The following is a 17,643-nucleotide window of genomic DNA, read 5'->3' on the forward strand; positions in this document are numbered from 1 at the left end:
GCAGAGAGCCAGAAGTGAGGGCAAAATATATAAGTCAAAAAAGCTCAAAATCCTTCTAATAGCTTTTATTTCCATATACACAAATGAATTGGGAACACTACACATTCTATTCCAAATCAAAACACAAAGAAAAATATATCAAATTTGTGTTGTTCCTCTAAAAAAATTGCAGAAACGTAAATTTTAGACTGTTCAAAAAAATAGCAGTGTTTGTATTCTTTACAAACTCAAACATTCACTATATAAACTGAAAAATGTTTGAAGATTTTGCTTTCCTTTGAATCACCTAATATTTAGTTGTATAAGCACTGTTTCTGAGAACTGCTGTACATCTGTTGCATGGAGCCAACCAACTTCTGGCACCTGTGAACAGGTATTCCAGCCCAGGATGATTGGACTACATTCCACAGTTCTTCTCTATTTCTTGGTTTTGCCTCAGAATCTGCATTTTTTTATGTCACCCCACAAGTTTTCTATTGGATTAAGATCCGGGGATTGGGATGGCCACTCCATAACGTCAATCTTGTTGGTCTGGAACCAAGATGTTGCACGTTTTCTGGTGTGTTTAGGGTCGTTGTCTTGTTGGAACACCCATTTCAAGGGCAATTCCTCTTCAGCATAAGGCAGCATGACCTCTTCAAGTATTCTGATGTATTCAAACTGATCCATGATCCCTGGTATGCGATAAATAGGCCCAACACCGTAGTATGAGAAACATCCCCATATCATGATGCTTGTGCAACCATGCTTTGCTGTCTTCACAGTGTACTGTGGCTTGAATTCAGTGTTTGGGGGTCACCTGACAAACTGTCTCTGGCCACTAGACCCAAAAAGAACAATCTTACTTTCATCAGTCCACAAAATGTTGCGCCATTTCTCTTTAGGCCAGTCAATGTGCTCTTTGGCAAATTGTAACCTCTTCAGCACATGTCTTTTTTTCAACAGTGGGACTTTGCGGGGGCTTCTTGTAGATAGCTTGGCTTCACATAGGCGTCTTCTAATTGTAACAGTACTCACAGGTAACTTTAGACCTTCTTTGATCTTCCTGGAGCTGATTGTTGGCTGAGTCCTTGCCATTTTGGCTATTCTTCTATCCATTCGAATGGTAGTTTTTCGCTTTCTTCCATGTCTTTCAGGTTTTGGTTGCCATTTTAAAGCATTTGCGATCATTTTAGCTGAGCAGCCTATCATTTTCTGCACTTCTTTATATGTTTTCCCCTCTCCAATCAACTTTTTAATAGAGGTACACTGTTCTTCTGTCTGGAACGACCCATTTTCCTCAGAATTTCAGAGAGAAATGCACTATAACCAGCATGTACAACATTTGCTGCCTTCTTTCCTTAAATAAGGGCAATAATTGCCACCTGTTTTTCAAAGAATGAATGACCTCACTAATAGAACTCCACACTGCTATTATTTTGAACATGCCCCTTTCAATTAGTGATTCAATTACACAGAATCAGCAGCATGCCTGTCATGACTGTTGGGTCTGTTGGATTTCTATTATTCTACTACACCTGCTAGTATATTATTTGCCATGTAGAAATATAATTTCTACCAAAAACCGTGATTGACCAGGTTAGTGATATCTGACTGCTATTATTTTGAACACAACTGTATATATATATAACTTTGTTTCTAATTTTTTATAAAAGAAGGCTCTTAGCACATCTCTGGAAGGTAATGAGCCACCACTGCACCCTCCCTTAGATACAGCCTTCAGCAGAATCTTCACACTTCTGGTTATGTAAGATGCCTGATCCTTTGCTGCTGTTTCTCTACCGTGTTCACCAAAAACACTCTAGTAAGATGTTGCCCCACAGAGCAATGGCAGCTAAATGCACAGCTGAAATACATACGTTTTACTGTTTTGCCTTACAAAGGGTATTTCATTCTTACAGCCAGCCTTGTTAGTTATACATTTCCTCAGCTAGACACTAGTAATTTCCCTTTAGACATTTTATTTTACCTATTCAACTTTCAGATATTGCTGTCATTGAGCATTTGAACTACACAATTAATATTAGGACTGCAAGCTGCTAGGCATGGAGTACTGTATTTAACCACTTGCCTACCGGGCACTTATACCCACTTCCTGCCCAGGTCAATTTTCAGCTTTCAGCGCTGTAGCACTTTGACAATTGCGTGGTCATGCAACATTGTACCCATATGACATTTTATCATTTTTTTTTCACACAAATAGAGCTTTCTTTTGGTGGTATTTAATCGCCGCTGGGTGTTTTATTTTTTGCGCTATAAACAAAACATTTGAAAAAAAAAAAAAGTTTTTCTTTGTTTCTATTATAACATTTTGCAAACAGGTAATTTTTCTCCTTCACTGATGTACATTGATGAGGCTGCACTGATAAGTGGCATGGATACACAGCACTAATGGTCACAGATAGGCAGCACTGATGAGGCGGGCACTGATATGCAACAATGATAGGCACTGAGAGGCAGCACTGCTGGGCACTGACTGGCAGAACTGCTGGGCAGCACTGATAGGTGGCACTGCTAGGCCCTGATGGGCAAAGGTGGGTGGCACTGATCATTAGTGCCCTGATGATCAGTGCCGATCTGTTTTCTGCCAATTGCCAGTTACCGGCAGTACTTTCCTAACGCTGTGCATCCGATAACTGGCAACTGCATTTACCTGGTGATCTGTGTCATTGGATCACCTGGTAAAAGGCTGCTGTGATTGGCCTTTTACCACATCACATGATCAGCTGTGTCCATAGGACGCTGGGTGTGCACGGGAGGGAGTGTTCTGGGAAGACGTCATGGCGCCCTGCCAGAACTGGACATCCGCGCTGTAGCCGTCATTCAGCAATAGCGCAGTTGGCAAGTGGTTAAGTTGCTTTGGATTTAAATTACAGAAATTGTGCAACATACTAAGCATTTATCAAAGTCTATAAAACAAACACCATACATAGAATTTATGCACTTACTTTGTATGGAAATATCCTGTAAAATCTCCTTTAGCGATTCTTTCCTGTTCAGATTTTTGTTAATCAGGGAACTGTGGCTCACCGCAAAATTGCTTTTTGCTAGTACTGATGACAGACTGTTTGATGTTGCCTGGTGCACATGGTTATTGGTGCCATGTACAGGCGAACCTGTGGAAAATACAATTTTGATCACATAAAGGAGAAATTTAAAAAAAAAAAAGACTGAAAAAGAGACTGAACGAGTTGTTTGCAAACATGATTGTAAAGATTTATAGAATACACTACACTATAGTAAGATATGAATCCTCCCAGTGGCACCAATGATGGGATACTATTCCTTTCATTGATACCAACAATTGGGCAGTTTTCCTCCCATTGCCACCAAAGGTGGGGCTCTATTCTTTCTCCCAGTGACTACAATGTCTGGAGCATGGTTTCTTCCCACCAGCGCCAGGACATTTCCTACTTCCACTGGCCACAGTCTGGCCCCCCTCAAGTCAGAAGTACAGTAAACTGGCCCTTTGTTTGGAAACCTATGAAGTATAACATAAGCCCAAAAAGAAAAATAAGTAGTGGGAACATAATTTCCGCTTCCTCTGCGAATAAAAACCATTAGTTAACAGTGTTTGATTAAACATATACACAAATAGACAAAGAGCTCACAGATTTTGCATTATGCAATACCCAAAATTTTGTTAGATGTGAACAACTGAGCTGTAATTATGTAGAAACCTCAGTTATGCACCAATCTTATCTTACACACAACTACTAAGCATCAACTTGTCCTAATGTACTAAACGTCACTCTGCGTGGATATTTAAAAGAAACTGGTATTATTATCACCTGCAATATGTCCTACTTGGTTCATGAAGGAGGAAAAGGTTTCAGACATTAATGTGTAAAAACCTGTGATCAATACTTCAGTGTCTCTCTTGGAATGTGAAAACCTGTGTGCTGAATTATAGTGCTGGAATACAGAACACATGAACAAAAATGTGTGGCAGTTGCTCAGAGCTCAATCAGTTCTAGGTTTTTCCTAATGCATATTTTTCTACAACCCCTGGCAAAAAGTATGGAATCACCACTCTTGGAAAATGTTCATTTAATTTTGTAGAAAAAAAAAAAGAACAATCACAGACATGCCTCAAAACTATTTTCATTTAACTTTTCAACCTTCTGGCTTTAAGAAACACAAAAAATAGTCATTTGCAACTGTTTTTGCAGATCGAGCAGAGGACAAAAATATGGAATCACCCAATTCTGAGGAAAATATGGGAAAACCATGTACTTTGCAGTTCTAAAACATACATCTGCATCAGATTACATCTGTTAATTAGATTGCAGGTAAAAAAAAAAAAAAGTGCTTGCACACCTTGGTGAGCTGTTGCACCAAGCTGATTGACATGAATCATGGCTCCTACACAAGAGATATCAGTTGAAACACAGGAGAGGATCATAAAACTTCTTCAAGAAGGTAAATCATCACGAAATGTTGCAAAAGATGCTGGTTGTTCCCAGTCAGCTGTGTCTAAAATCTGGACCAAGTATAAATCAAATGAGAAGGTTGTAAAAGGGAAGTGTACTGATAGACCAAGGAAGACATAAAAGCTTTAAGATAGAAAACGTAAAGCAATATGCCTTGAAAACAGAAAATGAACAACAAAACAAATGAGGAATAAATGGGCAGAACTGGAGTCAGTGTCTGTGACCGAACTGTAAGACATCGCCGAAAAAAAGGGGGATTTACATACAGAAAAGCCAAGCAAAAAACATCAACACCACCTAAAACAGAAAAAAACAAGGTTACAGTGGGCTATAGAAAAGCAATCATGGACTGTGGATGACTGGATGAAAGTGATATTCAGTGATGAATCATGACACACGAATCTGCATTGGGCAGGGTGATGATGCTGGAACTTTTGTTTGGTTTTGTATTTTCCTCTGCTTGATCTGTAAAAACAGTTACAACTGACTACAGTTTACTTTATTTTTTTAAGTGTTCCTTACAGCCAAAAGGTTGGAATGTTAAATGAAAATAATTTTGAGGCATGTCTGTGATTATTTTTTTTTCTATACAATTAAACATTTGAATTAACATTTTCCAAGAGTGGTGCTTCCATACTTTTTGCCAGGGATTATAAAATGTACCCCTAATTCCTGAGGTTTTTCACTAAGTGAAATGCAAAAAATTAGATATTCTTTCAATAGTTCAGCAAGTACAAGCTAGTGAAAAGCTATTGCCACTTGGATTCAACACTGCTTCTGTTACGAAAGAAGCACACAACGTTTTATAAAAAAAAAAATATTCCAGCCCAAAAAGCCTAAAGTGGCAAGTATGCAGAATAGCTGGCGGGCAAGAAAGGATACAGATTTGTTTTCTGAATTTATACCAAACTGTATGCCTGACTCATAATGAACGTGTGAATTTCCCAGACTTGAAGGCTACCAAGGTGGTTTAACAGAAATTAATGTACTCTGGTTTGTTCCTGCAAGCTCAACCATTGGATTTCTTAGCTATAGGTATACCATCCCAGCCTGAGGCTGGTAGGCTGAGTAGCAGGTTTGAGAGGAGCCATACCAGTTTTATGGTGGGAGGATGGAATTTTTAGCAACACAAAATCAGAATATAATCAGAACTGGATAGTTCAAAAAATACTTATGTATATTATTTTAAGGAAAATATACTTTGTTGAGTTGATTTTACTCAATGTCATGAAAAAGCTTTTTTTATCAGAAAGTGTATTCACCATAGAAATTTGTAAAATATTTTATGAAATATAAATTTTACCAAAAAAAAAAAAAAAAATGTTATTGCCGAGGATACCCAAGACACTCATTTTGTAGAGGATGCTCAGTCTTTTTATGAGAGAGAACATCACTGTATACTTGTTGGCAACCTGTGTTAACCAAGTTAGATGGTTTCTTTTCTGATAGGAGGAAGAAAGGTGGAAGATTCTGCCCTCTAAAGTTGGCCATAAACGAGTAAAATATATTCCACAATATTTTGTTTTAGAAAGGTTTGTTGATTTTCTAATCATTAACCACTTGCCCTTCTGAGGATTTACCCCTCTTGCTGACCAGGCCATTTTTTGCATTACGGGGCTGCGATACTTTGACTGACAATTGCGCGGTCATGCAACACTGCACCCAAATTAAATTTACGTCCTTTTCTTCCCACGAATTGAGCTTTCTTTTGTTATTTGAGCGCCTGTGCATTTTTTATTACTTGCACTATAAAAAAGATTTGACAATTTTGAGAAAAAAAACAATATTTTTGACTTTTTGCTATTAAACATGTCCAATAAAAAAATCAAATTTTGTCATAAATTTAGGCCAAATGTATTCTGCTACATGTCTGTGCTAAAAATAAAAAACAATCCCAATACGTGTAAATTAATTGGTTTACGTGAAAGTTATAGTGTTTACAAATGGCGGTATATACTGGAATTATTTATTTATTTTACTGGTGGAGATCAGCAACTTGTAGCGGGACTGCGGCGGGCATTCTGACACTGGGTGAACTGACTTGGTGTCACTGACATCTGCAGTGACACCAATACCGTGATCAGTGCTATATAAAAAAAAAAAAAGCACCGACACTGTACTAATGGCACTGGGCGGGAAGGGGTTATCATGAGGGACGATCAAATTTTAACTGTGTGCTGGGAGTGTTTTACTGGGGGGCAGAGCAGTGTGCCCGAGCTGACAGGGAGGAGGACTGTTAGTAAACAAAGCAGCCCTCCTCCCCATCAGAGATCCTCGGTAATCTCCGGGCTCCGGCAGGGAATCACCGGCTGGGACCCCGTGATTGACAGCCACGGCCGCAAACGGCGGCGCGGGTAGGGCACGCGGGCATGCTACCCGGAAACACAAAATCGAGTATATATACGTGATTTTGCGCACCCCTGCCACCCTGTAACAGTATATCTGCTATAGGGCGGTCGGGACATGGTTAATGGAGTCCAACTGGCATTCTTTTTCAAACACAGTGAAAAGCCAATTGGAAATGTTCTCTTATATTGTTAACAGTGAATGTGGTTTTCATTCAGGAAAGTCCATTTGTTCCAAAATTGAATGTTAAAAGCAAACAAAATTTTTAAGCTTGTTTGAACGATTTTAGTCAAGTTACCGAATATACTCAGTATTTTTGTATGAATGTTTGTTCACAAAATCTATTAGTGTATGGCCATCTTAAGTTATTCATTAGTCAAGTCTGTAATCTGATACCTCTTGCTATTCCACAGTACAGTTTGTAAAAAAAACCAATCTTTTTTTGCTAGAAGGTTGCAAGCATTAAGAGTACTGAATATGTGAACCCTCACCTTGTAAAAACAACCCATTCAGTTTAAAATTAGGATGCAAGGCAAAACAATTCGACTGCATAAGGGACTTAGAGAGGTGGGGTGGAGACTGCAGAGGGGCATGTGAGCAGTTGGCAAAGAGAAAGCAGTACACTGATCTTCTCTGTGAAGAGCGCTGCAGGGGGAGCGTGTCAACACAAATCTTGGCCATTGGACAACGGGCAGGCTGTGCTCACACAACTAAGCTAAAAAAAACTGACCACACCATCAGTAAAAGCAAACCCTACGCAGTCAATGGCACAAATGTGCAGTAGAAATAAAGACTATGCAGCGATAAAGCTGACCATACACCTTAAGATCTAACTGTACATTTTTTTTTTTTTTTTTTTTTTAGACTTGCCAAAACTTTTAGTAGCGTATGTGCCTGTCTGACTGGATGCAAATTGTATGTAGATTGTCTATGTAAATCCTAGCATTACATACATATATTTTATTTTTTTAAATTTAACCACTTGCCGACTGCCTCACATAGTATGGTGGCAGGGCAGCTCTCTTGCGCTAGATCGAGTATTTAGAAAGTGAACCAGCTCTTTCGGTAGGGGGCACACGTGCCCCCGCCGTCCCAGCTGTGCTGTGATTAGTGACAGCGTAAGCCAATCAGCTTGTCCTGGCCAGTGATTGACAACCGGGAGACATTGATTGGAGAAGAGGAAAACAGGACAGAGGTCTGTGATTTTGAACAATACAGAGCTCTGTCCTGTCTTCTTCAATCAGCGGATCCCGGTTGTCAGAGCTCTGTGATTTTAAAACACAGGGCTCTGTCCTGACAGCAGAGCAGTTTTTGTTTTACTGCAAAGCAAGGAATAAAAAACAGCCCATCCCTTAGTAAAAACAGCACACATTGAATGCACAAAGCACTGTTAGCCACACAGTTAACCCTTTGATTGCCCCAAGATATTAATCCCTTCCCAGCCAGTGTCAGTGGATATTATTATTAGTGCTGACCTCTGTATTAGTGGTTCCCACTAAGTGTCAAAAGTGTCAGATTACCATCCACACTATCACAGTCCCGCTAAAAGTTGCTGATCACTGCCATTAATAGTATAAAATAAAAAAGAATAAAAAATTCCAGTATATACACCATAGTTTATATTACGATATAACTTTTGCGCAAACCCATCAATATACACTTAGAGAGATTTATTTTTAACAAAAATATATAGCAGAGTACATTTGATGAAGAAATGTGATGTTTTATATTTATCAGATATGTTTTATAGCAGGAAGTAAAAAAAAAAAAAAAAGGGGGGGGGGATTTTCAAAATTTTTTTTGCTTATATAACCCAGTGGTGATCAAAATACCACCATAAGAAAGCTCTATTTGTGTGAAAAAAAATTATACAACATTTTTTTATAAATGTAAGTGTTGCATGACCATGCAATTGCCAGTTAAAGTAATGCAGTGCCAAATAGCAAAAAATGACTTGGTCATGAAGGGGGATAAAATCTTCCAGAGGGCAAGTGATTAAAGAGGTTGCACATTCAATTGCAGCAGGTGTATGGTTAGCTTCACAGCACTTGCTAAATTTAAGTAAAGAGTTGAAAAAACAAGTCTTTCTCCAGCGATTAAAAATCAGTAAGATAATTATCTTCCATTATTACCAATGAAACGGTTTTATACTAGAGTGCAATATTTAGTTCAAAAATGTATTTATTTGTATTTAAAAAGACCTAATCAATATCACTATGTAGTCACTGGAAAATGCCTATGTAATAACCCAAGATCAACTATCAAAACAAATACAGACATTGTTGAAACTGTCCAAAAGCATTATTTTTAAAAAAACAACACCTTTGTTCACTTTTTTTTAGTCCATATGTATAAACAGTTTCTTTGTGAATGTCCCAGGATTGTAACACAGCTACAGCCAGGACAAAAAATTAAAAAAAAGATAATGGAAAGCATTTCATATAACCATCAAAACACCACTCAATTCAAAGCGAAAGGTCATGAACTAAAAGTGGTTACTAAAGTGACAAAATGTGCTGGAAATTTTGCCTTGAAAGATAAATATGGCCAACTCATACTTTTTTGTGGATCACAGGGGTGCTCTTACTCTGCCACCACAGAAGGGCAAAACCCTGCTGTCAGCTGAGTCGCTCCAGGCTCTGGAAGGATCTAGACAATATTGCTGGGATCCATCCAGATGTGATTGATGGCTGGCTCCACCTCTCAGTATGCAGGTAAGAGCTAGAGCCTGCTGCACCAGCCTCCTCTCCAGTCCGGAGCTCTATTGAGCGCTGGAGGGACAGAGCAGAGAATGGTGACTTGACAGTTACTGCTTTCTGCTCCAAGAAGACTGAGAACAGAGCGATCAGTGGTAGTTCTCAATCTTAGAGCCAACGTAGGACAGCTACAGCATCACACTGATGCTGCAGCATAAAAGAAAATGTGCGCTTGTTTTTTTCTTTTTTTCTCTTGCAACTACAAACGTCAAAGTTTGTTTAAAATGTAGTAGAATAAAATAAATTATAAACTTTAATTTCTAAAAACACAGCATAGCAATATTCATTACAGAACACAAAGAGGAATTCATCCATCTACAAAGATTACAAAAGAAAAAATTGAAATGTTACAGGAAGGAACATGACCAGAGAAACAACGCAGTGCCCTTTAGGCTCATGTCTATGAGTTTCAGATAGCAGGCTTCTTGATCTGTGAAAATCTTCCATTCAACATGATGCGACCTTCGACTGGAATTTTTTTAATAAACATTTCTGGGGTGTAGCACTCATTTCATCAAAGTTGATAGACTGGAAATGAAAGATGGAATTGCCAGGATAAATTAGTAAAGGAGGTCCTGCTATTTGTCAAAAAAAAAAAAAAAAACCACACCAAGAATTCACTCTGTTGACACGGCATCCGATAACACAATGTTTAAAATGTTCATTACAGAACACATGTACAGGGGATTCATCTATCTATGAGTCCACAGGAAGAAATGTATTGTGGAATAAAAAAAAAAAACACAGCAATGATACAATAAAGCCCCACTCTGGCAGGCCAATAACAAACTAGACAATATGAAGAGAAATAGACCACAAATCCAGGTCAGTCTGACAACAAGCCATGCATCATCAGTGAGTGTTACAGGAGGGAGCATGGCAAATTGTATCCACAATTAATGGTTGTGTTTGATTGTTGAGCAAAGCTGCAAGGACTTTCTAACCAGAGTTGATCAGTGGTCTTGAAGATGAAGAAAGTGAGAAGTAGGATTATTTTTCCATCTATAACTCAGGTCTCAGTTTAGACAGCTGCTTTGGCTAATATTGTCATTTTCTGTGTATTATATCCAATCAGGAGGAGAATGTAGAGATGGATAAGATAAATTTAGTGATGGATAAGGTGAGGCTATAAAAGGAAAATCCAAGATTCATTTTAGTGCTATTCAATACAAAAATATCACTATATAACACAACCCATTTCATAATCCACACCATGTTGTACCCCAAGCTATTTTGTAAACTAAAAACATATAAATAGGCCAAAGCCACCCTGCTTATTGGCATCCTAGCAAAATAATCACAATTACTGTACAGATCCCAATGACTCTAAAGCTGAACTCCAGAAATTCACCCACTTTATAAATGTGCAGGCATAGTATGAGTTAAGTACAACTAAGTGTTTAATATTTTTGGAAAGATCTATACATTGCTAGTTAAGGACCTGCACCATTCCCGAACTTCCATTCTTTTTTGTATGTGTAAAAACTACATGCAAATATCAATGAATTCATTTGTGTCACAACTTATCCCTACTCCTATACACAATTCAACACAATTATAATTATGCTCAAAAGTTTACATACCATTAGAGAACTGGTAATATACAGTATGTACTATTTTTACAGAAAACATGAGTGAGCAGGCAAAACACATTTCTTTTATTTCTTATAGGATTCATATTCAACTGTAGATCATAATAGAACAGCACAATCATAAAACAAAACATGGCAACAAATAAACAAAGGAAATGACCCCTGTTCAAAAGTCTGCATACCCTTAGTTCTTATTACTATGTATTGCCCCCTTTAGCATCAACGACAGCGTGCTGTTTTTTATAATAGTTGTCTATGAGGCCCTCGATTCTTGCAGGTGGTATAGCTGCTTATTCATCTTGGCAAAATGCCTCCATGTCATGCAAAGTCTTTGATAGTTTTTAATGAAACGCGACTTTGATGATAACCCTGGCTTGATGATATCGAGGCCAGGAGACTGTAATGGCCACCCCAGAACCTTCACCTTTTTCTGCTGTAACCACTGGAGGGTCAACTTGTCCTTGTGTTTAGGATTATTATTGTGCTGGAAAGTCCATGAGTGTCCCATGCGCAGCTTGCGTGCAGAAGAATGTAAATTGTCTGCCATTATTTTCTAATAACATGCTGCATTCATCTTGCCATCAATTTTCACAAGATTCCCCATGCCATTAAAGCTCAAACAACCCCCATAACATCAGTGAGCCACCAACATGCTTCACAGTTGGGATGGTATTATTGCAGCTATAGGCTTTGTTGACCCCTTTCCAAACAAAGCGCTTATGGTTGTGACCATAAAGCTCTATTTTGGTCTTGTTCCTCCAGATTACAGTGTGCCAGAAGCTGTGAGGCGTGTCAAGGTGTTGTTGGGCATATTGTAACCGGGCTTTTTTGTGGCCCTGGAGCAGTAAAGGCTTCTGTCTGGCAACACAACCATGCAGTTCATTTTTGTTCAAGTATCATTGTATTGTACTCCTTGAAACAACCACACTGTCTTTTTCCACAGCAGCCTGTATTTCTCCTGAGGTTACCTGTTGGTTTTTCTTTGTATCCTAAACAATTCTTCTAACAGTTGTGGCTATAATCTGTTTTGGTCTACCTGACCATGGCTTCGTATCAAGAGATCCCCAAATTTTCCACTTTTTAATAAGTGATTGAACAGTACTGACTGATATATTCAAGGTTTTAGATATCTTTTTTATATCCTTTTCCATCTTTATAAAGTTCCATTACCTTGTTACGCAGGTCTTTTGACACTTTTCTGCTCCCCAAGGCTCAGTATATAGCCTGCTCAGTGCATCCATGTGAAAGCTTACAACTCATTGACAATTTATACACAGACACTAATTGCAATTTAAAAAGCCACAGAGGTGCGAAATTAACCTTTACTTGCCATTTTAACCTGTGTGTGTCACCTTGTGTGTTTGTACCAAGGCCAAACATTCCAAGGTATGTAAACTTTTGGTCGGGGTCATTTGGATGAGTCTTGTTATCATTAGGATTTCAGAAGGAATCAAATGTGATAATAAATGGCATCATAGGATCACTATCATTAAATATAAAACTTGTTTTTTTGAATGATCAGCTATATTTTCAATATCAATGCCAAAACGTCATGATTTCTGCTAGGGTATGCAAATTTTTAGCATAGCTGTATATATTCATAAATGCACTCTTCCACATAAAGTGTCTGGTACACAAATGTATTAAAGTGACCTCAAAAGTGTCCAGTGTATATAAAAAAATTACTTGCTCATTACTCATTTTAGTGTCAAGTGCATTAAACAACTGTGCGATCATAATTGTTAAGGTGATCTTCAATTTTCATTCCTACAAGTGCCTGCTGTACCATGTACTTGAAAATGTATCTTGTTTTCTTTGTATTGCTTCCTTTGTGTGAAATCCCTGGTGTTCCTGCCAGTCACGCATTCACACATGCTGGCTGTGGTGAGGACTCTTCTGATCAGACGTGACCCCCCCCTCCCACAGCCTTTCACTGGGGGAAAATCAGTGGGCTGCTGTTTCTCCTCCACTAACTTTTATGCAGCTGAGAACAGAGGGTACAGTATGTGATCACCTAGGTATTTAAAAAAAATTTTTTATATGTATACACAAATGTTTTGCCTTTCATTTCCATTTTAATGGGTTGTTTTACAAGGTGAGGGTTCACATTCTTTAAGCCTCCTCAGTGTTGCTGGAGTAGGAATAAGTTAAGTGACAAAAACAAATTATTACTATTAAATTATTATTATTTGCATGTAGGTTTTGCACATACAAAAAAAAAAATTGGAATTATTATTAATAGTGAATTATGCAGATCCTTAAAGCCCAACTTCAAACAAAAAAAAAAGTTTAAAAGAAAAAAACATAACTGCTCCTTTTTTCTAGGGAAGATGAGAGCAGAGATATACATTTCTGATCCTCCGATCCTACCAGCACAAAGCCTGTCCGGCACTCCAGCCGTCTTGAATAGTGGATCGTTCCTGATGTTATGCCCAGAGCAGGCTCTATCGATCAGTCCGCCGCTGGACCATAGGGGAGCACCGTTTTCCAGAGGATTAAAGGATCAGGCGAGCATGAGCTTTCTGTTCACCCCTAGACAAAACTAACAGTTGACCCATGCAGTGTGGGCACAGCCCCACTGCATAGGAAAAAAAAAAATACATACTACATCTGTAAAATAAGTTTTGATTTACAAATTACATTTATAAAGGGGAAATGATTATTTAGTCTAAATGATATGACATGATTCAAATTATCTGTTGTTCGCAGCCCCCCACAGGAGTACAATGTAAATGGCATACCCTAGCAGAGGTTATTTATTAACAATAATAAAGTTTGGCTAACCCCAAATTCAAAAGAAAGGGGAGTGTTTTACTTAAAATTTGCTACAAACATCAAACTTAAAGTAGAACTATAGGCGTGTATCGCATCGCATTGTATTATATTGTACTGTCTCATGTATTGTCTCCCATTGTAATGTACATTGCTGAGCGAACTGTTGGCGCTTTATAAATACTGTTTAATAATAATAGGCAAAACTTTTTTTTTTCATTTTAGGAAGAAAAATAGAAGGTTAAACCCTGTCAGCTTTTTTTGCCTGCAAATTAAGGTAATCCATTGGCGCCCCCCAAGTCACCGGAAGGAGTATCCCCATCGGAAGATTTTCCCTTTATTAACTTCCAAAACAAACAAAAAACATTTGCCTTTAGTTATATGTTAAATCTTTATGCTAGGGCATGCAAAAAGAAGATCCAATTTCATATAACCCCCACTACAGCAGTTTAAGCTAGAGCAAGGGATCATAAAACATCTAGCAGATCAAGTCGGGAAAAAAAAAAACCCATCAAACACAACTTCTAGCAGTATCATAAATTTTGCTTAGTCAGGATGATCTTCAAAACCTTTTAATGAAATTCACATTATAAATAATGATATTTCCAATTGGCAATTTGCTAAGACAGGGACCTTTTAACCAAACCTTTGGTAAAAAAAAAAAAAAATCCCAGAAAACATTCCAGTTTTACAGCTCCGACAAGTCCCAGGTCATTTAACACATTAGCAGGTCATCTCTGAAGCCAGAAGTCTGCTACCAGCTGTTGTAACCCTCCATTAGTAGAGACCTTAATGTCCATGGTAAATACTTTAGCAGAAGCAGTGAAAGCAATCCACATTCCTGTCTGTGGATTTCTAATTGCCAGAGCCAAAATCTACACACTTCACAAATCTTGATATGATTTAAAGTAATACAAATCCACCCAAATGTACAGTATTACAATAATTTGAGACCAAACACCCCAAATATTACAAAATGCAGAATGCGGGTGGGACACCTTTCTCCTGAGGATGTCACCTATAAGAGGAATATCATATTTACAGTTTTTCAAATGGTAATTTCATTCTGTTTAATAGTACACTGGTTATCAGACTGTAACACCTGATCATAGAAAAATATGGATGCATTTAGAAATCTGTCCTTAAGGGAAGGTCTGCAGAAAATGTCAACTGCTACAGCATTCCTACCTCCCTACCCTCAGGCCCATTTGATAAGTTATGTTATTTCCGTACAAGCCCTACTTGGGGACAAGAAAAGGTGGCTGCATCTGCAGCTTGCGAGCTCTCGAGTCTCTACTGAACTCAGCACGACTGCTGAGAGTTATTCTGAGGGCCAGTAACTGTGTCAGGATTGGACTCAGCTTTAACCAGAGACCAGGAAAACCTTATTAAGTACTTTTCAAAAGTCAGCATTCCTAAAACGGATACTGTGAACTGTGCATTGTTTAGTTAAAACATGTGGTTACAGATGTTTGTGTGTGAAAAGGGTTAACTGTTGATTTAACAGACCCCAACAATTGCTCACAGTCTGCTGGATTCTTGTCCACAAGATGGAAAATGTATGCATGGTGAGGCTGGAAGTGTCGTCATCCCAGTACTTCAGTCAACTCCGCAACACCAACCCACAACATCAACCCTCTGCTCACATTTATATTACAAGCCTCTCCCTGCCACCTCTCCTGCTCAACATTTGAACTTATTTACATATATCTTCGTCTGTTCAGGAATAGATACTTTTGCTAGTGATGATTAGCTTCTAAAGTCAGGTCATACAATCCTGTGTGTCTGCTTCTTATTTCAAGATGCAGCCTAGGGAATTTGTAACGTGATGTAATAACATCATAACGGGGGAAATCTGTGCTGCAAACACACTCATTGATGATGCTAAACCATATAAACATTTTTCTATACATTTCTTTTCTTGTAATTTGTAATGTTTCTTCCAGGATTTGGTACAGAGCCTGTTTAAAGAGCTTATTAACCACTTACCACCTGTATGTCCTTGAGTTGCAGTGGTTATACCAGGATGATGCATGCAGATAATGTCATCATCCTGATATCTTATTTTTTTTCTTTTTTTGGCAGGCGAAGCTCTTTTTTGTAAAAGCGATCCTAGCAGCTAACTAGCCGCTGGATCACTTTTACAGGAGGGGCCCCCTCCTTCCACGTGGGTTGCATATGTTAACAGTGTTCGCACCACACATGAGGTACCGCCATGAACATTATAGTGAGAGCAAAAATTCTAGCACCAGACCTCTTCTGTAACTTTAAACTGGTAAACTGTAAAGGTTTTTAAAGAATCGCCTATAGAGATTTTTAGGTACTGAACTTTGTCGCCATTCCACAAGCGTGACGTGTTGGGTATTATCTTATATATTTTACCAAACAATTGGGTATTATATTGTGTTTTTGTATACATAATAATTTATTAAAGTGTATTTTCTCCAAACAAATTACGTTTGAAAACCCACTGTGCAAATTCTCTAACCCACTGTGCAATAAATTCTCTTTATTCTCTAGGGCCTCTGCCTAAAAAAATTATAATGTTTTGGGATTCTAAGTAATTTTCTAGCCAAAAAAGATGATTTTTACATGTAGCAGAGAAGTGTCAGAAGAGACTCAGGAGGCAAATGGTTAATCACTCGCCCTCCTGAGAATTCATTCCCCTTCCTGACCAGGCCATTTTTTGCGTTATGGCACTGTGTTACTTTAACAGAAAACTGCGGAGTCATGCAATGCTGCACCCAAATGAAATTTAAGTCCTTTATTTCTCACTAATTGAACTTTCAGTGGTATCTGATCACCTGACAACTTTGAGAAACAAAACAATATTTTTGACTTTTTGCTATTAAACATATCCAGTAAAGAAATGTAAAAAATTAAATTTCGTCATAAATTTAGGCCAAAATGTATTCTGCTACATGTCTTTGCTAAAAAAAAATTCCCAATAAATGTAAATTAATTGGTTTACGTCAAAGTTATAGCGTTTACAAATGGTATATATACTGAAAAAAACTTTTTATACTAATGGCAGCAATTAGTGACTTATAGCAGGACTGTGGCAGACATTCTGACACTGGGGGGAAATTATTTGGTGTCATTGACATCCCCATTGACACCAATACAGTGATGGGTAAAAAAAAAATCACTGGGTAACTGCAGAGAGTGTTTTACTGGGGAGCAGTGTCTGTGTGCTTCCCTGTAATCACACTGCTCTGAATTGCTGTGCTGTGCACAGCTATCCAGAGCAGTGTGCCCGAGCTGACAGGGAGGACGACTGTTAAACAGTCCTCCTCCCCGTTGGAGATGCCCGGTAATCACCAGCCAGGACCCAATGATTGACAGCCGCGAACAGCAGAGCAGGTAGGACATGCAAAATCACGTATATATATATATATATGTATGTATATATATATATATGTGTGTGATTTTGTGCACCCCTGCCACCCTGTAGCAGTATATCTGCTATAAGGTGGCGGGAAAGTGATTAATGAATAGCACAAGCAACAATTTATATGTCTGTATTCCATAACTAGTTTACTATATTGGAATCAAATCAACAAATATTTAATTTCTGGTTTCTATGGGTTACTGCACTTTGCACGTGACATTGTTCTACACTGTCCAATGACATAAGCCTCGGAGGCTCTTTTGTTCAGTGGGAGCAGATGTCCAAGATTCACCAAGTGCTTCAGTTTGCTGGCTTGGAAATAGCAAATTGGTAGTATTGCAGGGCAACCAAGT

The 17,643-nt window shown here is 38.3% G+C and overlaps 1 protein-coding gene across 3 annotated transcripts in view; it reads right to left on the reverse strand.

Annotated features, from left to right (window-relative positions):
- The window catches only part of SCYL3 (SCY1 like pseudokinase 3), a 102,584-nt gene that overhangs the window by 11,396 nt on the left and 73,545 nt on the right, over positions 1-17,643 (reverse strand). For all 3 annotated transcript variants that reach the window (XM_089664580.1, XM_089664581.1, XM_089664582.1), the window contains exon 10: positions 2,949-3,116. In XM_089664580.1, coding sequence (XP_089520706.1) covers positions 2,949-3,116 — 168 coding nt within the window. The remainder of the gene's footprint in view (positions 1-2,948; positions 3,117-17,643) is intronic.

Source organism: Staurois parvus, unplaced genomic scaffold, assembly GCF_062004578.1.
Source record: "Staurois parvus isolate SC_StPar_1 unplaced genomic scaffold, SC_StPar_1.0 ptg001955l, whole genome shotgun sequence".
In the NCBI taxonomy this organism is placed as follows: domain Eukaryota; kingdom Metazoa; phylum Chordata; class Amphibia; order Anura; family Ranidae; genus Staurois; species Staurois parvus.